Below are 24,316 nucleotides of genomic sequence, written 5' to 3' on the forward strand. Positions count from 1 at the left end.
CAGCCCGGCCGGCAGACCTCCGCTTAGCTGCCCGGCAGGCGTCAGGGAGGGCGAGCGAGGAGGGGGATTTTTTTTCCTTCTACTTTTTTTTTTTTTTTTTTTTTTTTTTTTTTTTTGCCTGCCTTGCAGTACGTGCCTGGATAGTTTGTGGATATAATTACTGACTGGAATCTGGGCTGTTGCAGTTGAGCGTGGGGGGGAGAGAGGAGAAAAGAAAGCATCCCCCCCCCCCTCTCCGCCGACCCTTCTTGCTCCCCCCCACACATTTTTTTATCTCCCCCTTTGCTGGTGGTTCGGACATTTAATGTATTGAATGAACTGGAATTGCTTTCCGTGTGAGGAGGATGGTTGCTGTTACTTTGTGATGAGATCGGGAATGAATTGCTCGGTTTAAAAATGCTGCTTTGGATTCTGTTGCTGGAGACGTCTCTTTGTTTTGCTGCTGGAAACGTTACAGGGGACGTTTGCAAAGAGAAGATCTGTGCCTGCAACGAGATAGAAGGGGATTTGCACGTAGACTGTGAGAAAAAAGGATTTACCAGCCTGCAACATTTCACCGCCCCAACTTCCCAGTTTTACCATTTATTCCTGCATGGCAATTCCCTGACTCGACTTTTCCCTAATGAGTTTGCTAACTTTTACAATGCGGTCAGTTTGCACATGGAAAACAACGGTTTGCATGAGATTGTTCCTGGGGCTTTCCTTGGGCTGCAGCTGGTGAAACGCTTGCACATAAACAACAACAAGATCAAATCGTTCAGGAAGCAGACTTTCCTGGGGCTGGACGATCTGGAATACCTCCAGGCAGATTTTAATCTGTTGCGGGATATTGACCCGGGAGCATTTAGGGACTTAAACAAGCTAGAGGTGCTGATTTTAAATGACAATCTCATCAGCACCTTGCCCCCCAACGTGTTTCAGTATGTGCCGATCACCCACCTCGACCTCCGGGGAAACCGTCTTAAAACCTTGCCTTACGAGGAGGTCCTGGAGCAGATCCCAGGCATTGCTGAAATCCTGCTAGAGGATAACCCCTGGGACTGCACTTGCGATCTGCTGTCATTGAAAGAATGGCTGGAAAACATACCTAAAAACGCTTTGATCGGCAGAGTGATTTGTGAAGCTCCCACTAGGTTGCAGGGCAAAGATTTAAATGAGACCACAGAGCAGGAGCTGTGTAAAAAGAACAGAGTAGACTCCAGCCTAGCTGCTCCCCCTGCCGAAGAAGAAACCTGCGATCCTGGTCCCATTCCAACCCCCTTTAAAATACATGGCAAAGAAGACCCTGCCACGCCAGGATCTGCTCCAAACGGAGGTACAAAGATTCCTGTCAACTGGCAAATCAAGACCAAACCCACTGCTGCCGTGTCGACAGTGAGTGCGAAGAGCAAACTACCCGCTACCTTTTCCTGCCCGCACATCTGCAGCTGTGACCAGATCCCTGGCTCGGGTTTAAAGGTTAATTGCAATGATAGGAATGTGAGCAGCTTGGTGGATTTGAAGCCCAAGCCCTCCAATGTGCAGGAGCTGTTTCTGAGAGACAACAAAATACACACTATCAGGAAATCCCACTTTCTGGATTACCGAAAACTTAATTTACTCGATCTGGGCAACAACAACATTGCCACCGTTGAGAACAACACCTTCAAGAACCTCTTTGATCTCCGATGGCTCTACATGGATAGCAATTACCTAGACACCCTGTCCCGGGAGAAATTTGCTGGGCTGCAAAACCTGGAGTATCTGAACGTGGAGTTTAATGGGATCCAGATGATCATGCCTGGCACCTTCAATGCGATGCCCAAACTGAGAGTCCTCATCCTCAACAACAATCTGCTGAGGTCTCTCCCAGTAGACGTGTTCGCCGGGATCTCACTTTCCAAGCTGAGCATACACAACAATTATTTCATGTACCTCCCAGTGGCGGGGGTGCTGGACCAGCTCACCTCCATCACCCAGATCGACCTGCACGGCAACCCATGGGACTGTACGTGCCCTATCGTGCCTTTCAAACAGTGGGCAGAGATGCTGCGCCCCAAGGTGATTATGAGTGACCTGAGGTGTGAGTCCCCTGAAGATTTCTTCAAGGAGGATTTCGAGTCTCTCTCCAACGATGTGATTTGCCCTCAGTTAAAAATCTCTCCCACATTAACTTCTACTAACAAAAACAGCACCGGGTTGACAGAGACAGGTACTCACTCCAACTCCTACTTGGAGACCAGCCGGGTCTCTATTTCGGTGCTAGTGCCAGGGCTTCTGCTGGTTTTTGTGACCTCTGCCTTCACAGTGGTTGGCATGCTGGTTTTCATCCTGAGGAACAGAAAACGGTCCAAGAGGAGGGACGCCAACTCCTCTGCATCTGAAATCAACTCCTTGCAGACGGTCTGCGACTCGTCCTACTGGCACAACGGGCCCTACAGCGCCGACGGGGCCCACAGGGTGTACGACTGCGGCTCCCACTCCCTGTCGGACTGAGGCGGCGGGCGGGGCGGGGGCGGCCGCCACCCGGGACCGGCCATCCATGCGCCGGCCGGGGACAGCTCTGCACCTCCGCCGCTACCTTTTGTGAGAAGAGAAACACACAGACACACGCACGCCCTTCCTCACGACCCGCATAGCAAGCGCCGAGGCCCAGTGGGCGGCGGGGGGAGCCCGGCGCCGGAGCGCATCCCTGCAGCGCTGCGCAGCCCGCCGCGGTGCGCGCATCCCCCGCCCGTGCGCGGCCGGAGCAGCGACGGACAGACGAGGAACAGATTCCCTCGGCTCCGGCAGGGCGAAACACGGCTCCTGGTTTTGTTGGGCTTTTGTTCAATTGTGTTGGGGTTTGATTTGCTTTTTTGCCCTCTTCCCTTGTGGACCGACCCCTTTCCAAGAGGCCGGGAAAATGAGGGGAGCAGAGGACTGGTGTTGGCCTCCTCCTGACGGCCAAGCAGGAGTGGAAAGTTGCACGAAGGCATGAATGTAATGTAAATAAATGACTCCGACTCCGAAACAAACAGACAAATGGACAAAAAAAAAAAAAAAAAAAAAAAAAGTGCTGCATGGCTCGCATGGATACAACGCACCCCAGGGACGCTCCAGCCCCCGACTGGAAGCAGCGTCTAGTTCACACCATCATCCCTCTTACCTGATAAGTCCCTTCGTATCAAACCTTCTATATACGAAATACAGTATAATAATAAAAAGTGCCATTTCGCCAGATTTTTTTTTTTGTGTGATCAATAGGCAGTAGAGATCGTACTTTTACTGTGGAAAAAAAAAAAAATGTAAAGATTTTATTTAAGACATAGTTGCATGAATATTCTCATTGGATTTTTTAAATTTTATTTTTATTTTTACGTCTAGGTGGGAATTACTTTGCTGAGAGAGATTTGCTTTGTTAATAATGGGTTGTGTTTCATTTTTTCAGGGGAGGTGGGGAGGGTAGGCTTTGGTTTTGTTTTCTCTCTCTTCTTTTTCAATATACATAATCAGTATTGCCTTTCCATCTGAATGTAAAAATTAGTACCCTTGATTTCTATTATGGTAACAGTGTAAACATAAAAAAACAAAAAAAAAATCCAAGGCAGTTAAGCATGACCAATTAATGTCACTCTAGCGCTTAGGCTGCAAAGTTTAATGGTAGAAAATTCTGTGCTGTTGTAAATCTTACTATAACTTGAGGAAAACAGAACTGAGGAAGCAAGTGAAACTTACTAATTCTATTCGAGGATTTTATAATGGCATATTTTTTCAGTATTAAAGTGAAAATGTTTTCAACTCCGGGTCCTTACCATTTTTCCAGCATCCAATTCTTGCAAATGGGTTACTTGGGTTTAGGGGACAGAGCCTCCTTTCAGTACTCTGTGTGTGTGTGTCCCTCCCTCCCTCCCTTTCTTTCCTTCCCTTCCTTTTTCTCATTCATTCACAGGCAGAGGCACAAACACCCTTCCTTCCCCCCTTTCCCAATGTAAATAACAGAGAAGTTTCCTGCCTGCCTCCTCTCTCCTCCCTTCTCCCTCCCCTCGCCTCCCTTTTTTTTTTTTTTTTTTTTTTTTTTTTTTTTTTTTTAACGAGGCAGTGAATCCCTTTATTAATACTGTGAATCTCATGCTGCTGCCGCTGCTGTCACCGCCTCTGCTGCACACATTGCAGATATATTAGGGATGTTAGTGGGAATTTGCTTTAAGTGCCTCTGCCCAGCTTGGTCTCATTAAGCTGGAGCCGATTTTCCGCGGCCAGAATTCCCGCCCGGGAGCAGCTTGCCCGGTGGGGCAGCTGCGGGCGGCCGGGCTCCAGCAGCTGCCGCCAGTGGGAAAAGCGAATTAGCCCGCAGAGATTTTCCCGTTCCTGCACTGGGTACCTCTACCCTTTGATATTAAAAGCTGAAAAAAACACGGCGCAGTGCTGCAGTTGGACTTCAGGCAGCTCGCCTTTGATCCCCTTCCTGTACGGGAAAGTGCCCCTAAACTCAGTCAAACCTGTAAAGGCAAAAGTCTCTGCAAATCACTTGTAACTCACAGCTCAAGTCCCAGTGGAGATATGGAGAATTTCAGTCACGTTGCTCCTGGCTTTCTCCCGGCAGAGAATCCTTTTAAAGAGTAAAACACTGTAAGGGACTTAGTAAACTTCAAATACTGATTTGGTTTGCTTTACAGAAAAAGCCCACCTTTGGGATCTGTGAGGAGGAAACAGACAAACATACACATTGCAATAGGTATGCTCTTGAAAGTGAAGCATAAGTCTGATTACAGATATTCATGAAGAATTAAACACAAGAAATACACCATTCCTCCAGAATCCTTTATCACTGTGGAAAAATCTGCAGTCTCCTAGAAAATACCTTGAAATTTGGTTGTGGAGCTCCGAAAATTGCATGGCCTGCTTAACTATATCAACCATTCTTATTTCAAGGTCCTTTCTTTATTCCACCTTGCTGCTTCCTTAGACAGATTGTTCTGCCAGGATGCTCTGTGTAAGACAAAGTGATGTCAGTAGAGGCACTACTTTGCCATTGTGAAATCCACCGTTGAATAGTCTGAGAAGAAAAAATAAATGCACTTACATGTGAGCCAGTAATTCTGTCCTTGGAAGGCCATCATATTTAGCTTAGAAAGAGTCCAAAATAACCTGTTTAGGTATGAGCTGGTGCACGTCTAGAAGACAACCTAAGTTTAGCTGCCTTCTTTTTGATAGTGTAGTGGCAAAATTGAGAACACATCCCATGCTAAAAAGAATAATAATAATTACATTAGAACCACTGAAATGGAAGTTAAGATAAAATGCACAATAAATTAAAATGTCAAATCACTGGCTGAGATCAGACATGCATGCATTTCAGAGAATATAATTCTAAATACGTAATTTCAATTTGTCATCATTGAAAAGTAACATAAAGTTGGAAAGGTGCTCATTTAGCTTCCTAAAAGTTCTAGTTCATTGGCAAACCAATATAGAAATGTCAATTCAATTGAAATGTTGAAGACATGTATTTATCACCCTGCTTCTACATTGTGGAAAAATTACAAAATGGAATTTTCTATATCATTTTCAGATTTTAACATTCACAGGATTTTTTCTTCCATCTTGAAGAGACTTGCTCTTAAGAGACATAGATCACCCAACTCTCTGAGATGATGTAATAATTACCAGGCCTTGAATTACAATGCTTATCTTATTTACATGTTTAGCACTTCCATGATTATTTTTATCAAACAAAATACTTAACAAAAAAGAAACATAAGAGAAAGAAAAAGGATTATTGAGGAAGTTTTGGAGAGAAGTGTAAATATATTAAATATGTTCAGTTGTACTGCATTAAGAGCAATAACCAAAAAGTAAATGTTTTATTTGCTGCTAATGACTGCCATGATATTATTTCTAATATTAGAAGCCTATAAGATATCCATGCTGTGTCAAAATGGGCATTTTTTCCTGCTAACTTAAGACTATTGTAACTTCAAGTATAGTATATATAGCATTTAGTTACTTATTGCTTAATCATCACAGCATTTCTGTTCTTTCAGAAAAGGCAGAAAAGAGAATTGTTATTTATCTAGTTTAAAAGGGTTGTTTGTGCTTTGTTTTGTTTCTGCAAACACTTCAACTAAGAATAGCCTAGAATTTAAACTGTTGCCATAGAAATCCATGCCTTTTTACATGGTAGCCTCCTGCATGCCATTGCAGAAGAGTGAACAGAATTCTAGAAGCAACCTGAAAAATTTTTAATTCATACCCAGGGTGATGTATGTCATTTTGAGAAAAAGTGTGCTGTTGGAACTGCATAGAAATGTGTTATTATGTTGCTTTGCTAAATGTATTGGCTGTGTCAGGTTATTTTCTAACTTCAGGGCAGTTGCATTGAAAATACAGTTTCAGATCTGATTGCAAACTAAGTGATGTAATCTTTGAGGGGGTTTATTGTTCGGTTTGAGTTAGTTGTTTTTTTTTTCTTAGTGGTTTTATATTTAGTTTAGTTTGGTTTTTTTGTTTTCTTTTTTTTTTTTCTTAGCAAGACTGGGGGCAGATGTCATCTGATGTAGAAGAAAAGGCTTTGTGTGCTAATCTTCACTCAGGTAGAAAAGCCGTGAACTACGCAAAGTGAACAGTTCACATTTTTTCAGATTGGTGGCAAAAGTCATTAGGGTGAAAATTAGGGCAGAAAGAGGCTGATAAATGCTCATCTTTCCCAACAGAATGATTTCTATCTTCCATTACCTGTGAAACGATTTGTAGATCTCATAAATATCAAAGTTTCCCAAAGACAAGTAGCTCTAAGTAAAGTTACAAACTCTTTCCCATTGTATTTTTGTCAGTGGTTGATTAAGTTGCAAAAGACAGCAGAAATTTGTTTGAGATAAAATTGCTCTTTTTATTTTCTGTGTAACCTTCTCCTAGGCTTCATCTGGGGGCTTTCTTGGAAAATGATGCACAAGATATCAGATCTTTAACACTTTTTTTTCTTATATTTGGAGTTTGAATCTGCATGGCAGTTGTTTTCTTCTATACCAAACTCTGTAATTTTTTGAACTATTTGAATCAGTCAGAGAGAATTTGGATGAATTTTTATTCACACATAATCAAAAATGGACACTCTTAAATGTTAAAGGATCTCATTAGGTAGATCTTCTGTATTTAGCAAAGTTCCCATAGACGTATGTAAATAAGATGGGATATTATTCAATGTGCTTGTGCAGTCCAAATTTATGCGATTTTTTGTGATTTATAGAACAGAAATTTCCAGGCATTGGGCAGAGCATTTGACTACTGTTGGGATGAAGTCAGAGGGTGAAGAATTAATAGGTTGTGTTGGTAAGATATGGTTGTCCTAATATGCAGATATTTCTGTTATCTGTTTAAAATGACCTGTTTAAACTGTATTAGAAGTATGGACATGGCCAATCAGAATCACAAAAATAATTTTATTTTACTAAGTTTTCCCCAGAGCAATATCAGCACTGGAAAAAATGGGGACAAAAAAAAATATAGCAAATGTATTATATTAAATTACATTAATTATGATTATGTTTAGCAATGGTACCTTAGTGGGTTAACTTGTAACAGATTATATTTAACATAATATCTGTGAGTTTTAGAAGCCTTTATAATTTTTTCATTTTGGGTTAAGAAATATAAATGAGATCCCTCAGTATTACTTCTTCAAGATTAATTGCCAGGTCAATGGGCATTTTGTCATGCTGAATGATTCCATTTACTAGTTAAAGTTTCTGGATCAATTTTTGTGACTACTTCCTATATACATGCTTCAGTCATGTGAGAGAGGAACAAAGTCACCAGAAAGTCCCATGGGAGGAATTAGTCTCTTGCATCATACACTTGAAGACTAAGATCAAAAATTCATAGCAAAGAATGAACAGAAAAAGCCCATTGTAGAATACACTCAGTTGACCCTAGGTGAATGACTGCTTAAACTACCATTATTTATTGGTATAAGTGGCACAAAGTGCCCTTGGCAGAAAACACTGGCTCGATGGAAACATTGGTACCATCAAAATTCCTCAGTAGGTCACTTGTTCTATTAGGTAGTCAGATTGATTCCCCTCAGCTGCTTTCCAGCTAAGCCACTGGAACAAATTCTCTTAGCTATTAATGACTTTTGATGATGTCATGAGCATTCAGACAGACCCCTCAAGCTTCGGTCTTAAAGAATGTCTAACTATGGATTGTCATATTTGGTTTATGTTACTTTATTTCATTCCTGAGTCAACTGCATCTCTTGCAAGCAGAATTTTAGCAAACAGGAGGCACAAAAATGTGATGAGGAAAACAAAAGAATGTGAAGATAATGTTTTTTTTTACTTTAAATGAGGATTCAAGTAGTAAAGATGGGTGGGTACATTATAGAATTCTATGAAGGAATTAAGAAGCAGTATGGTCAGGTGGAAAAAAATAGGAATATGACTCATTTTCTGGATTATTATCTGACTTGAAATTAGGTGGTATCTTTTTCATCTAGTTTGATGGGCTTGGATGAGTTGCCCTAACAGTCAGTAGTGCCCTAAGAGGTGTCCCAGAGTATCTGCGGTGTGTGCATGAGACTAATAGACACAAAAAAATGAACTAGGGCACACTAGAATATTTATGAAGTGGCACCTGGACTCTAGAATACATTATGGAATTTGGAATAGGAGTAGACATCCATGTGGGAACAACTGAATTGAATTCTTGATCTACCCTGAGAGCCTGGTGGGTTGGGTTCACCTGGTACACATAAGCAATTTGAAATATCTTGATTCAAATAGGTAATTTGAAATATCTTGGTGTCTTATCTGCTGATAGAAAAGACTCAAGGCTTGTAGAACATATGATCAGCTGGGGCCCAGGCAAGGTAAGACACCACAAAAGCATTGCATGTCTATGGACAAGCAGAGGAGTAGCTCAATGAGCTAAATGTAGCTCAGTTACATACACCTGTGCTGCAGATAATGAAATGCATTTAAGAATTAAGCCAAACCCTTGAAACTACATTAAAAAAATTATATCAGAGATGGTTTGCAGAGACATGACAAATTGTAGAGGATGGCCATTATTTTTTAGAGGTTAGCAATAGAGGATACATGCGTACCACATACTCTTTCCATCTGTTTTTCTAACTTGGATTTTATTTTTGTCTTTCTAAATTGCTAGATCTTTAATGCTGGGATTGTATCCTAATGGTTGCTTTTGGATGGGACACCTATTTTAGCTGGTGTCATTAGAAATTGCCATAGTATGTAATAACTATAATAGTAACCTCTTAAAGTAATATAGGGCTCAGGAAGCTAAAGTAGAACAACAACAACAAAAATTTCCTGACAGTTATTGCTGATACCATAATAATAAATAACAGGTTCTTGGATCAAGCTTGAAATACAAATGAAGAATACAGTACTCCAGGGTTATAGTCATTATTGAAGTCATTAAGTTCATCACGATGAAAGATAAAATGCTACAAATGGAATGGAAAGTGTTTCAGAAGAAAGAAAGTCTGGTTTATGAAAACAGAATGCAAAACTGTTAAGTGGATTGTCACAGGAGGTTTGAAAAGGGAAAAATATAATTTAATTATGGACACACAGTAACAACTTATTCACATGAGAGATCTTTAAGGGCAGACAGATGGTAGGAAAGTTTTAAGTGCAGGATGTAGAATATGTAGCTAGACTCTAGAGACTGTTACTCAATTGCCCAGGATAAATATGGCACAACAATGTTGGCAGCATTGTGTGCTGGGCACTTTGCAAGCAATAAGGACTTTTAGACAGAAGTGCCAAAACATAGCTTGAGCACAAAAGGGGAGAATGAAAGTACAAAACATTATGGGATTTTTTCCCACTGTTGCAATTTGGGAAGCAAATGATTCAAAATGAGGTAGCTTGTTTATAAAGGATATGTTTTGAGGTGTCTTTATTGTAGAGTTGTCTCTATCTTAGCTAACTTGTTAAGGAAATATTTACAAATAGGGTGGTGAAGATCATGGTTGTTTTAAAAAGTGTGTGTATGAAATTATTATCCTTGGCTGGAAGCATTCCTCAGAAAGATAGGTCAATGGATATATCTAAACTGCCAAGACAGAAACAATTTTCTAAATTTTGGGGTACATTTTCATTGTTGCAAAAACCTACCAGAAGTTGTATTCTGCCCAATGACATTATGTGTGACAGGGAATAATATTTATAGTAGTAAAAATAATGAAGATATCTTCTACATTTAAAGATTTTCTGGTTTGGGGTAGTGTTTGTTTGTTTTCTGTCTGCCTTTTTAAATTTTTTTTTTCAGAAACAAAACATGACAGAATAAGTATGAACAAAAAGAATGCACTAAATACAGTGTAAGGCCCTGCAGATTTGCTGAAATTAGTCAGAAATAAGAACTGCTGGTCTGAGCAACAGAGTGAAAGATGTTATTGACATTGGCTAAGAGCACCCATGGGAAAAAGAAGCATGCACATTTTTGAAAGATCTTTCTATAGCTGTGCTGCTATTAATGAAAGATGATCTTAACTAACTAAAATTTTAGTGTAAGACAATACTCCTCTGCAACTACATAAATCAGAATGTATATTTAGAGTAATGATTAGACTTGATTTGGCAATAAGGCAATATGAAAATTAAGCTCAGAAGGAAGTTGTTCTTATTACAGATCCATGAATTGCTGTCTGCCCAAACTTATTAGCTCAGCTGCAGACATGTATATTAAATTAAGCCCATTTTTCCTTTGAACAAATTCATAGCATTCATAAGTTCTAATCTGAATAATTAATTCCAGGATTCTTAGCTGCATTCTTACTGTACCTGAGCATGTAGATTATGCTACATAGATTAATTAGGAATGGAAAAAAAGTGAAGAAAAAATTTATTAGTAAGGTTCAGAAATACGCCATGAATTTTAAAGGATCAGTTCTGATTAGAAGTGTTACATCATTAGCAGTGTTCTGGTCAGATAATAATATACAGTTGATTTATATGGATATTATTTCTAAAGATGGATTTATGAAAGCAATACATTTCTCAATATAAAGCAAAAATCTTAGGGTAAAGACATTTAGTAAAGAATTCTAATTTTAAGAAGCGTTGATACTACTAGTATTGATGGAGCCATAATTGTATCTCATAGGATATGGAAAGTAAATGGAAATTATCAAAATATGTTTTTCATTAGTACATATATTTTTGTAGACAAAATCCCATTCACTGTAAGTTTCTGTGGTTTTCAGTGAAATAATACTGTTTTTCCAAATATCAGGGTTTATTAAAATAGGAAGAATTGCTCTTGTGGGGACAAAAAAGACATGGACGAATCCCTCTTCTGTCTGGATCATGAGGAATCAGTGCAGGATCAAATTTTCAAACATTAGTGAAGGAATTAAAAAACTTAGAAAACATAAGTGTGTGATATATGTCCTTTTGAGTCAGACTGAGTGCCCCATAACTGACTGGAACAGGGTCCTTTATTATGCTAAACTAACTAAATCAGAATGTGAATAAACACAAGCACCGTAGCTATAATCCATAATACATAATCCATAATGGAGAATTCCTACTGAATAACTGTTCTATCATAATTTAGCTCTTTTCCGTTGCTCTCAACTAGCTCAGTCCAAGACAAAACTGCTACAGAAGGGACAAGCCCTTGGCAATGTGAACATGAGCCAATTTGTACTTGGAGATTAAGCCTATGATTTAATTCTGTTTCTTGCTCATTTAGAAGTGTGAATATCTACAGTGTATCTCCTGTGGTCTCAGCATTTGGGCCAGAGATTCATAGATGGGCTTAAAAATTGTAGGTTTTGTTGCTGCTTTTGTTGTTTTTGTTGCTGTTTTCTTTCTGCTTTCTTCAGTTTATGATGCAATTCTTTCTCAGAAATCCTATTATATTTTTAAAACAAACTTCAATCTCCCTGCGTTTACCTCTGACTGACATTGGACAAGTAGACTAGAATACAGCAATTACCTCTGACTGACATTGGACAAGTAGACTAGAATACAACAATGAGAAATTTTATTTAATTAAATAAATTTTAAAACTTTTTTTTTTTTTTTTTTTTTTTGCCATGTATGCTAATATTTCGTGTTAAAATACTGGAATGGTTTGTTGCCTTGATTTAAATTGTTGCAGTTATGACTGACAGCATTCATATACAATCCTGTCTCTTTGAACTGAAGGCAGATGTTTGGGACTGGATTCTAAAAAGAGTTTTCAAATCATTTGAGATATGCATACTTAGGTGGAATTCAGGGCATCCTGGGATACCTGAGATATTGGTCCATGGTTAATACATCTTCTATTCTGAACTGGCAGCTGGAATTCAGGCAAGATACTTTAGCATACCTTAAGTGTTACAGATGATTATGTTAAAGCCTTTTAAGTGTTCCCTAGCTGAAACGTAACAGCTGTATTGTGAGCACATGAATTTACACTTCGCAGTCTGCAACTGAATTTCAGCTTCTAAGGCTGAAAAATCACAGCTAAGCTATTTGACTTTTATATTGCTAGAGATAAGTGTGATGGATCTCACACTTGTGAATAACATTCTGAGGATGGAACTTCCAATTAAAAATAAAAACACACATAAAAAGGAAGGCAGCCAAAGAGTGTCCTTCAAATATTTTTTTCCATGGTCAAATCACATTTTATTAAAAGAAAACCAGAATATTTTAGACAATAAACAAAATTGATTGACGTTGCCCCCCTCACAGCCCCCTGAATTATCAGGCTAGCCCAGAGATCCAAGGCTTTGAGGAGAGGATTATCAGGAGAAGGCAAAGATTTCCAAAAGAGGCTCTTACCCCAATATATGTTTGTTCAGCTCTCTTTATTCTGTGATGTCCAAGGGGAGAGCGGGCAAAAGAGGACGAACAGGAAATGTCAGGGGTCTATACAGACTTTGGACAGGGTGGGCTTCCCTGGCTCTCTGCCAACCCCGTTGGGGCAGGAAGGAGGGGTCCAGGGTTATCTTGATCAGAGTCACAGGGTTCTGGAGAAGGGGACACAGAGTGCCCAGGAGCACACTGTAACACCTGATTATTTTTAAAAATGTTTGCTGTTATACTGGGACACAGACTGATCTATATATTCACTTTTAAATTTTTACATCATTTTAATATTCAATCTTACATTACTTCAAATCAAAAAGCAGGATAATATCCTAATAACAACAATGGCAACAATAAAAATGAGGCTTTTTTTCTTTTCCTGTTTTCCAAGAGTGTTTCTCTATTGGTTTCAGGAGGACATCCTAAATTTAGTATCACAGAAATAGATAAGAATAAACCAAAGAATATCAGTCAATTTACTTTCAATATACTTTCATAATTGACTTTCAGTGGTACATTAATTATGAAATAAAATAAAAATATATGCAATATTGTCTCAAATAAACCTGTAATTTTTTTTTGTTTTACTAATATCTGTCCAAGAAAGATCAGTGAATACAGGAGAAAGATGAAAATAATTAAATCCAATTCCTTATTAGAAAAGTAGCCCTATTAATGACATCAGGTGTGACTGAAAGTTAGAAGCCACGGACTTTGTTCTAGTATCTGAGTTTGTAGAATGAGTCTAGTTCTAGTTAGAATCCATAAAATACACAGATCAATATAACCACAATTGACACTAATTGACAAGTCAAACTGACAGTATTAAGACAGAGGTCAAGAAACCAGATACTAACTCTTTTTTTCCTCTCCCTTCCTTCACTATGACGAATGGGTTCTGACAAAAGTTCTAACTTTCTGAAAACACATGAAAACATGGGTTATATTAATCAGATAAATAGATATGCCTATTAAGATTTTTTTCTTCATTCAGTTGTGAAGCTGAATTTCAGTGTACTCCTGCTGAAATTCTCACAGCTGCAGCATAGAGTTCTCCTGCTGAGCAAGCCACGTTTGTCTTTCTGTACAGTCAGTGGGGAGAAAATGGATCTATTCATGTTTATGTGACATTTTGGGATGTGAAGAACATTTCAGCTGTAAACATAGACACCAAATTTAGCTAACTAAATAATGTCATATGGGTGTAAACTGTTTTGTCTAAACTCTTACTACAGTCATGAAAGGAACAGACATTGCAGAGAATAGAGAAAATAGAGAATAGATAATAGAGAATAAAAAATAGAGTGTCTCAGATCAGTTTGAACAGAACTTAACACAAAACTCAACTTTTAAATGTAGTATTATTTTTGGGTTTCCTGGGATATCCAACATGACCTCTAGCTGCCACTTGAGAAGGTTACAGTTCTTTTAGAGGTCCTGGTTGATATCTGTGAACTCCATGAGTGTCCTGGTTGTCTGAGATATCCTAAGACATTTAAACCTGCTGTTTATGCTTTGGCCAAGATTAAGTTTTTCATTGACTGTATGTGGAACTTCAATCCTTAGTTCACATTTGGACACCTATGTTTGTAAGTCTGAATCTCTAAATAAGCCTTATCCATATTTAGAGAGAGATAAAGCATGTTTTTAAAGTTTTATTTCTTTCCGTTCACTCTAACAGGAATCTAGGGCACCTAGTCTAAATATATGACTATAACCATAAAGAGCTGCATTTCCTCCAATTAATTCCACACTTTGAGTCTTTGGCTTGGACCATCTATTCCTTTGCTATAAAATAGCAGAGTGTCAGTGACCTACCTGAATCGAGAGAGGAGGATTCAGGTGTCTGAAATCGCCGCCTTACCCCTTACCCCAGCAGCATGGAATTCTGGAAAATACCAGCCTCATAACCATCTGAGCTCTCAGACCCCCAGGGAACCTTTCCTTACTTCAAGAGTCTGTCCCCATCAAGAAATGGCCCTATTGAGCACAGCTGTCCTTGCTCTGGATTAATCTTGGTGGAAAAGGAGTCAGGGTGGGAAGGGGGAATAATATAGAAGTTTTAGCTCTTAATATCTCTGGGTTATTAAAAGAATAAATTAGTTAATGAAAATACCTGGAAATTGTTTCCTGTCTTAGGAAGAGCTCTTATAAGCAGAAATGTCATGTTAATTCTAAAGAAATCATGCCAATGGCTGATAATGAGAGCATTCTTTTGCTCTTTTATTACATCCTTATAGTATTTATTGCACAAAATTGCATGTTGCTACCCAAAATTCCATGCTGAAGAAAATGTTGAAAATTCCTTCTAAAACTAATATTGAAGTTATAAGAAGGATTAGTAGAGAACTCAGTAGACTTAAGCACAAATTGTTTAGAGGAGTCAAATCTGATAAGAAAGTTCCTTTGTATGAATCAGAAACAAATTGTAAAACATATTTTCAAGTCAAAGTCACTAGAAATATCTTCAGATTTATAGTAATTAACTATATGACCTGTTATCTTCTGTCAGATTTGAAAGATTGCAAGAATCAGAGTTAAAATGAAAATGAATTTGTTTAAGTTATTTAGCTTTAGAAATGCTAGTGATTGTTTTAAATAAAGTCAGTCATTTGCCTTCTGTCTCTCATGAATAAGGCTGTACAACATAACCACTATACATAATTTATAGATAATGATTTGGAAAAAAATCAACTCCCCAAAAGTCTGCATTGAAATGTAATTTTCGTTTGAAGAAATGTCTGAGAAGGGTGAAGCAGAATGAGGAATTTCATGCTGGATTTTTCACTACATTAGGCAGCCTGTGTGCAGCAAACAAAAACAGCTCAAGTTTTTATTCCTAATTGATTCTGATTCCTGGTAAATTATGCATATGAACATAGTTCTGTAAGCAAGTTTTAATTATATTTCATGTTAATATAATACTTCAAACCAGATATTGTACCTGACTATTATCATGACACTATCTCATCAGATTCATTGTGTTACTAGAATTTTCACTGAATTGCCCTATAGAATGGTAGAACAGTTTCAATTTATTAATTTTTTCTCTTATTTCTCCATCTCTATCAGAGTAAAGTTTCAAGCTTAAAACTTTACATACTTGAAACCTTATTATCATATAATTTGTGTAACAAGTTGTTTGTAAACTGGGTAGATCCAGTTTAAAAACTGATGCAGTTTTTTAAACCAAATGTCACATTTCTACCTGTTTCCCAGTATTTTGAAATAGTCATGTAGAATACCAATTGCAACATATAGATGAGTCTTCAAAAATATGGAGGAACATTTTCAACAGGCATTGAACTAACAAAGTGAACAGGATAATAATGCATTAATGCCTAACCCAGGAGCTGCTTTACAAAATGGAAATTTTTATTTTGTACTCCAAGTTTGAGCAGAGTCTGAATTTTCAGACAACATGCATAGGCAGGACTAATTCAAAAGCACTCTCACTTCAGCACATCTATATAACAGAAAATCATCTCAAATAAATACAGACTTTCAACTCAAAAGCAGCAATAAGATTGGTAATAGAATGGAAAAAGGCAAAAAATGGCTTTGTATTCAAGTTAAAAAAAAATAAAATTAATACTTTTAAATTGCCAGACACTTAAAGCAGGATTTAAATTCTTCCACGATCACTTTCTTCCTACTGATCTTTACATAAGAATGTTGTTTGACATGCCTTTAGTGTATCACACATCCACCCACACATAAAATATGGTAATCTGATTTTACTTTGATGTATAGTTCTGAAAATTTGGATTCAAATCAAGGAGTGTGAGACTCACTAATAGTAGAATTGACTTATGCCTATTTATGGCATTTTATGTTAATAGGAAAATCAGTATAAATGAGGCCTAATCAAAGTTAAGACTCTGGTTGCTTGGCCATGTAAATACCATATTCTGGTATTCATTGCATATTGAAAAATTCCATGTATTCAGTGCAAGAAATGCAGTAATGATGGGCAAATCGTTAACCAATAGATTCTGCTCTTAATTAATTCCCAGTGTTGAATTATATTAAAATAATATCTAGAGCATGTGTTTTGAATTAGAGCCGGTAGTTATGAATATTCTGGCTACTGGAGAGAAGGGTGTGTTCTTTAGAATCAAAGTTGCTTCTTCCTATTTTGGGAACTGAATAACTATATACAACTAAATTTTTTTTTTTTTTTTTCATGCCAGAATTATGAAATAAAGCAACTAAATTAGGACCCTTATGTATGTGCCTAACATCATTTAAGATATTTTAGGATAACTGAGAAATGTACATAGTGATGGCAGATGTGAACAGGTCTGAAGGGAAATTTATATCATTCTTGAGGAAAGATGGAGACCAGAGATCACATCCTAGGACACCTAAAATGTCACTGACAGCTATGTAAATGCACTAGAATGAGAAGGACACTGACACTATTATCTCTTTTTTAAAAAAGCCAGACTCAAGTCCCTGAACAGCAAGATCAGGACTGGGGGAAAGTAATAACTCCCATGGTAGAAGAAGGTCCAGCTTGAGACCACCTGAGGAATATAAATATACACGTTTGTGGTAGCTGATAAAGTGCATCCCTCAGGTGGATGCTAAGGGAACTGACGCAGTTGCCAAGCCACATTGCTATAATTTTTAAAAAGTGCACCAAAGAGGGCCTGATCAGTTGATCTCATTCCTGTGTCTGCTAAAACCATGAAGCACAACCTCCTGGAAAGTATGTACAAACACATGGAAAACACAGAGACATTTAGAGAAAGGGAAAATTGTGCTTGACCAAGCAATTAGCCTTCTATGGTGGAATGACTACATCAGTGGGCAGGGAAAGTGTTGTCATTCTGCCTGGACTTCTGTAAAGCCTTTGGTACCATCCTCTAAAATATCCTTATTATTAAATGCAGAGGTGTGGGCTTGATAGATGGACTGTTTGATGGATTAGGAATTGGCTGGATGGCCATGTCCAAAGAGTTACAGTCAATGGCTCAATGTCCAAAAGCAAAACCCAGCAGTGTCCTTCAAGGGTCCATACTGGGGCCAATACAATTTGTTGTCTTTAGCAATAACATGGACAGTGGGATTGAATGAACTCTCAGCAAATTTGAAGATGGCATCAAGTTGACTGGTGCAGTTCATAGGCTTGAAGGAAGGGATGTCATCCACAGAAACCTTGAGGAACAGGCTCATGCGAACCTCATGAAAGACAACCCTGATCATGGTAAGGCAGTTGAAGCAGTGATCTTTAAAGCTCCTTTCAATAAAAAACCCTATGCTCTGAGATCCCTAATCAGGACCTAATATTTTAATAATAATTGGTTTATTAATTAATCAATAACAATAATAAATTAGTGATTATTATAAAATACTATAAACAAAAATAATGAAAAGTAAACATTTAGGCAAGAATGCTGTTTTTAACATGCTTTATTAAATCACAAAAACCAGCCATCAGAAGACAAGACAGCTAGATGCTTATACAGAAAATTAGTATATTTTTTACATTATAAGGAAAAAAAAAATTAAAAATCATTGAAATGTATTGTTTAGGTTTTGCAAAGAAGAAAATATGCTTAATCTAGTGTATTCTTTCTTGATTATATGTTTGAGTCTAAGAATGAAAACAAGGTAATAGACTTTTGGAAAAGCTTTTACAAAATTAGCAAGATTTGTGGCACAAGAAACCAGGATGTATTTATACAGATGTAAGTGAATGGTTCTTAGCAATTCACCATCAATTTAGATGGAGCAAATCTTCCACAGCATGAACTTATTCTAGAAGATCGAAAGTTTACAGAAATGGTGTCTGTCTCTCCATCTACCTATCCTTTTCTGTTGGACACCACTATTTGCAGAGGGCTGGTCTATGCTCTTTTTGCTGTTCACTGGACACTACTCAATGCAATGTGCTGGTGTGTTCTAGAATGCCATAGAAGTTCTTGAAAGGGATGTTGGCATTCTTGAACATTGAAGGGGTAGAATGATGCTACTTCAAAAAAAAAGGTCACATTGATACTTGTATATATTGAAACCAGTTCTGCCAAGGTGCCAATCTAGCATTGAATAAGTGAAAGAAGTTAGAGAAAATAATGTATTTTAAATTTTAACCTTTATTGGACACTTTTATAGTATTTTGTAGCTGCACAAGTGAAAAAGTACAATACATTAAAATAATTTAAAAGTGTGACAATGCTAGAGGCTGGATAACTTCATCAACATGGATATTTAACATTTGATGTATTTTTCAAAATATTCACAAAATAATGATAGTTTTATTGTCTCAAATAGACAGCCAGATTTTTCACTTTAATTCAAATAGTCTGTCCCAGAAATAATTTCTCCCAGCTAAACCATGGCATATGTCTCACTGGCAAGCAAAATTTTTAACAGAGAAAAGCATTAATTTTTATTTTATAGACCTGCAAACATAAGGGAAGATTATATTTTCAGATGAATTTCTGAATTCAGCTAACCGAAGAGCTTCATTTTATAATACGGATTATAAATTGTGCTGGCAATTAATCTGTAATGTGACTAATCCTTTTTATTATCTTAATAAAAAATAAAATATGTTTCACATTCTCAGTGGAAAAGCATTTCAGGAGTTTTTAGCACAGGGACTCAGAATGCTCATGTGCATTCTCCTACACTTATCTACAAGTTAATACCTTGATTTTGCAATAAATGTCATGCAGGGAGAACATGGCTTTTAATCCCTCAGCACAACTAAAAACTTATATCTATGAGGGCTTATTTTAAAGGCAAGTGCTTTATTTGAGTGCTTTTACAGCTGAGGAAATAAGAAGAAACCCACAGCCATGAACTCTTGATTGATACAGGCAATAATTTTCTTTTTGGCAGGAAAGTCTGTCAAGAAAAGCAAGTGTGTTTTCTTGGCATTTAATGACTACTTAAGTTGAAAAGTAGGTCAAAAGTAGCCATGTCCTTCTGGCAATTTCTTCACAATCATATAACTGAAAGCTTACTGAAATGAATAAAGGCAGGTATTGGGCTAATATTTATTTCTTGAGTTGGCTTATTTTTTTATAAGTTTCCTCTATTTTTATGTGTTGGAATCCTGCATTTTTAATAGGTAGTTAGCCGAATTGAAGTTAAGCAGATAGTAATACTGGCCAAAATATTGAATAAATTATTGTTTTAGGAATGGTAAATAGATATGTGTTGTTGTGATTATGAGTAGAAATGAGCAGACACTGGCTTTGCCAACTACTAGACATTCCTCTTTCAAAGGTTCCATGGTTGCAACCATGGTTCCTCTTTCCAGGTTGGCAAAGCTTGGAAAATTTACAGCTGACTACAGATGGTATTTCTACAAACATGCCAATAGCTAGGAAGAGCAATTCAGATATGTTCTTGTATTAATCAAATATCTTTCTCTCTGAAAAATATGGCACAGTATATTATTTTTCACATGTTTTTGTTTATATCTACATTTGAATTCTTTAGTAAATAGTTGAACATATCTGTTTGTTTCTTTAGTTAAAGACTATCACAAGTAGAATATGAGAAATTTTTTTTCAAAAATTGAATTTTTTTGCTTAAATTGAAACTTTTTATAATACTATGCAACTATTATCTGTTACTTCAGCATGAAGATGTTTAATTTGGTGCAACTGATAGGAAGAGTTTACATGCTTGCTGTAAATATGTCATCTGTAGCTTAAAATCTTTCAGATGCCATCATTTGCTTTTCTGTTGCCCACACCATTGGTAAATGCAATCTTCCTATTTTGTTCACAGGATAAACTTGAAATATTTTGAATAAATATTGGTAGCTGTTGATAAGTCTATATTTCTCCAGCAAGCTTGTACATTTTTTTCCATGCAACCAAGTTCCAAAAATTGAAGTAGATCAACTAAGGATTTTTTCCCTATTAAAAATAATAGTTTCATCTACTGAAAAATATCAGGTTCCCTTTTCACCTGTATCATACTCACTTTCAGAATGATTTTCATAATTTGATGAATCCTTTATATGCTTAGTTGATTTTTTTTGCCAGGACTTAGTTTCATATTCTCCCATAAATTTTTAATCCATATTTTAGATATACCATCAAAATGAAACTTCTAGCTTTCAGCAGCTGATGCATTTTCCAGGACAGTGATAATACTCTATTGTTTCCAACTTTTAATGTAGTTATCTATAAATATAATATCTAAAATAGAAAAAAATATATCAACTTTGATTCAATTTGAATGATGGTTATATGTGACATTTAGATGGAAAGGACTGTGAAATTTCACAGGCATTTTTCTGCAAACCTGAGGCATTCTATTTACTCAGGTGGAGAAATATATATGCAGTAAAAGGCAAGATAGGGCCAGTGAGGAGTAAAACCACAGTTTGTCAAATATTAGGTTTTATTTGTATGGCATTTATTTTTTTTACAACTTCTCTGCTTCTCTTCAGTCTTCCTCTAAAGGAAGGTTTTCATTGCGTCTTAGTGTATTGATTTTTACTTATACAATGGAGCTAATAGACTATCAGAACTTAATTTTGGTAAGCACATGCATGTAAAACTGTGAAGTTCTGGAAAAAATGGAAAAAACAAGATTAAATAGTACCTTAGAGAGAATGAATTCTTTGTTCCTAAGAAAAGTAAAATTTTAAGGAAAGCATTGAAAAAATTAGCAAGTTTATAGGGTTCAGAAATTATGGAGGTTTTAAAAACTTGATATTTCAGATATGTAAATAATTGACCAGTCATTTATTTTTTTTTAATTGGAAATCTACACAAAAAAAATTATTTTCTGTGAAAAGTGTTGATCAATCAATTTAAAGTAATTATGTAAGTCTCACTGCTCCACTTCTTTTCTAATTTCACCTTTAGCATCCTCTGTTCCTTGTATTCTCTTAACTTTATTGTCTTTTTTATCTTAGCTCCTACAAGTTTGTTTTAGTTTCTATCCCTAATCATCCTAGCAATATTAAGACAGACATATTTTGTCCTGAATTGCATAATGTGTTTGGCCGAGAGAAAGGAAAAATATGTTCTAGTCAAAGCATGACTGCCCCCATGATGAGGAAAAAAGCAGCCTCTCCTTGTTTAAGGGACAGAAGCATCCAGTAGCCCACACTTAGATAGGTCTGAAACAGCTCTGCAGGTGTCTCCAGCATGCCAAAGAATTTTTAGTGTTATTGGATATTTACTAGTGGGTGGCTGTTGCATACCTAGATCTATCTGTCGACTGGGAAATATCAGGTACCTATTCAATCTGTAGTCATCTACATAATAACACCTAAATTTGTATAATTTGAAAGGTGAATCCCATCCTGAGAGACCTAACTCAAGATATTTAAGGCAAATCTACTTTATCATTTTCTTTACCTGGATTCTTGACATGAGGATACACATTTGTGGGTTTTCAGTTGCTTACAGAAAGATGAAGGATCCACCATTAGATGTCCTTGTCTAGAATCCCTTCTTCTTATGGAAATAAGAGTATTTTTAAGGTAAATTTATCTGAATCTGAGTTACAATTAAAGAAGCAAATACAATATACTTTAGTTAGTGTTGGAAATAGGGAGTTATCCATAAAAAATAATGAATTTAGGGGGCTTTTTAGACACATGCAGGTGTTATTTGATGCTGAAAATAAAAAATTAATATATGCAAAGAATTAAGACATTTTAAATATTTGATTTTGGGTGACTGCATTATTCCTAGGAAACAAATACTAAAACAAAATATTTCTTTAATCTCAGTCACACTGAAGATTTTAGGACTATGTGATGAAAATTCACTGGATAGAAAAAGGAAGGAAAAGTAAGATTTATCTAAAAAATACATACATTTTTTCTGTTAAAATAAAAAAAAGTTTTAATGTGTTCGGCATAAATAGATTCACAGTCATGTTAAAACATATTGTCAGTACATGGTAAGCTTAGTGAGATTTATATAGAAGTACATTCATGCTCTTATTTTTGTGGTTAAAATAAGAACAGAGTAGAGAGAAGCCATAAAGAGCCCAAGGCTCTCATATTGTTATGAGTTTGAGAACAAAGTGGTCTGCTGAGGACACCTGTCTTTCTGCTCCTGTGCACAACCATAAGTCTTGCACTTAAACTTGGAAGAGAGAAGATCTTAACAAATCTCAAAAGAACTTCTGTAGTAGGAGAAAAGAAGCATGTGTCCAAGTCATCTCATTGCAATTTACCACAGCAGAAATTATTTTACTTCTAATTGGCTTCCACTACAATAATTTCACCCATTTCAATGGTCAACCTAGTGTAGAGCCAGGACTGGAGAGCACCTTTGCCAGTTTCAAATGACTGCAAAACAAATCTAATAATAAAGATTGACTATGTTCTATTTCTAGAGAAATACCATATTCTTAAATTACATTTTCTTTCTAACTTCCAAGGTTCTATTAGGATGTCAAATAATTTTTTATCATTGCTGTTTTTTTTTTTTTTTTTTTTCCAAGGCATTAACACAATACACAAATAAATGTCATTAAAATCATGGAAGGATGTGTGCATGTATCACTAAGAGACATTTTAAGTGCTGACATAATTTTTCAAAGACATTTGTGAAGGTTTTGTTAAATATTTCCTTTAACATCAGGAAATAAAAGATTTGTGCACCATTTTGAAGTGTAAGAGTTTGAAGTCCAACCTGGCACTTCCGAGAATAAAAAAAATGATTCATAGTTTAGCTCAAATTTTGTTTCATCATGTGACTTTGCTATGTACAATATCTTCTCTTCAATATGTTAGGTGGTCATACAAGTAGGAGAAGGTACCTTTCTGTGATTTCAGGTGGAAGTATTTGCTGATAGATTTCATTATCATCATTTATTCTGTGTAGTTAGAAAGACACACTACATATGTGAAAGTGGGCTTTTGCTGTTGACAGTGAGGAGTGTGCTTCCCTCTATTGACAAAGTAACAAATACTAAGTTTCACTGCCAATCTTCTCAAGACCATGCATAAACTTTATTGTAGGTATACAACAGAGGCAAAAGTGTAAGATGAGCCTGTGCCCCTATGCAGTGCATGGGTGTGTATGCAAATAATTTTTCAGGTATAAGAAATATCAGAATTCGGAACATCTGAATTTAGTTTGAGTTCTGATACAATATATTTAAATTGCTAGATCAAAGCCATTGACATTAGTAACAGTCTTTTCAATGTTTACAGTGGGTATACTATCAGGTCTACTATATGTACAGATTATATGTATGTTATGTACAGAACTCAACTGACTCTCAAACCAAACCTGTCTTTACATAAAGGTTGAACTGTTAGAGAATACAATTCCCTCAGTCTGAAGACCCCTATCACTTCAATAAAAAATGAATGAGATCCTTAAATGGTAGAGACAGAATGTTATCTTCTATCAGAGAATAAAACAGTGACTAGAAAGACTGTAAATGTATTTTGTATATGTAAAGACTACTACCTACCACAGAAGTAGATTCTCAGAGTAATTAATATTGTTGATCAATAAATTACCTTTTGAATCACTTGGGCACATGAAGAGTATGTTTTTTGTCTATTTTCTCTG

General features: G+C 36.6%; 1 protein-coding gene across 1 annotated transcript; it reads left to right on the plus strand.

Moving 5' to 3' along the window:
- Positions 1 to 86: 86 nt before the first annotated feature.
- SLITRK1 (SLIT and NTRK like family member 1) lies at positions 87 to 24,283 on the plus strand. Its single transcript, XM_085576281.1, has one exon. It carries the CDS (start codon positions 397 to 399, stop codon positions 2,473 to 2,475), a length of 2,079 nt encoding a protein of 692 aa, XP_085432407.1. The 5' UTR covers positions 87 to 396; the 3' UTR covers positions 2,476 to 24,283.
- The last annotated feature ends 33 nt before the right edge of the window (positions 24,284 to 24,316 follow it).

The sequence above is a fragment of the Lonchura striata genome, chromosome 1 (assembly GCF_050655825.1).
Source record: "Lonchura striata isolate lonStrDom1 chromosome 1, ASM5065582v1, whole genome shotgun sequence".
In the NCBI taxonomy this organism is placed as follows: domain Eukaryota; kingdom Metazoa; phylum Chordata; class Aves; order Passeriformes; family Estrildidae; genus Lonchura; species Lonchura striata.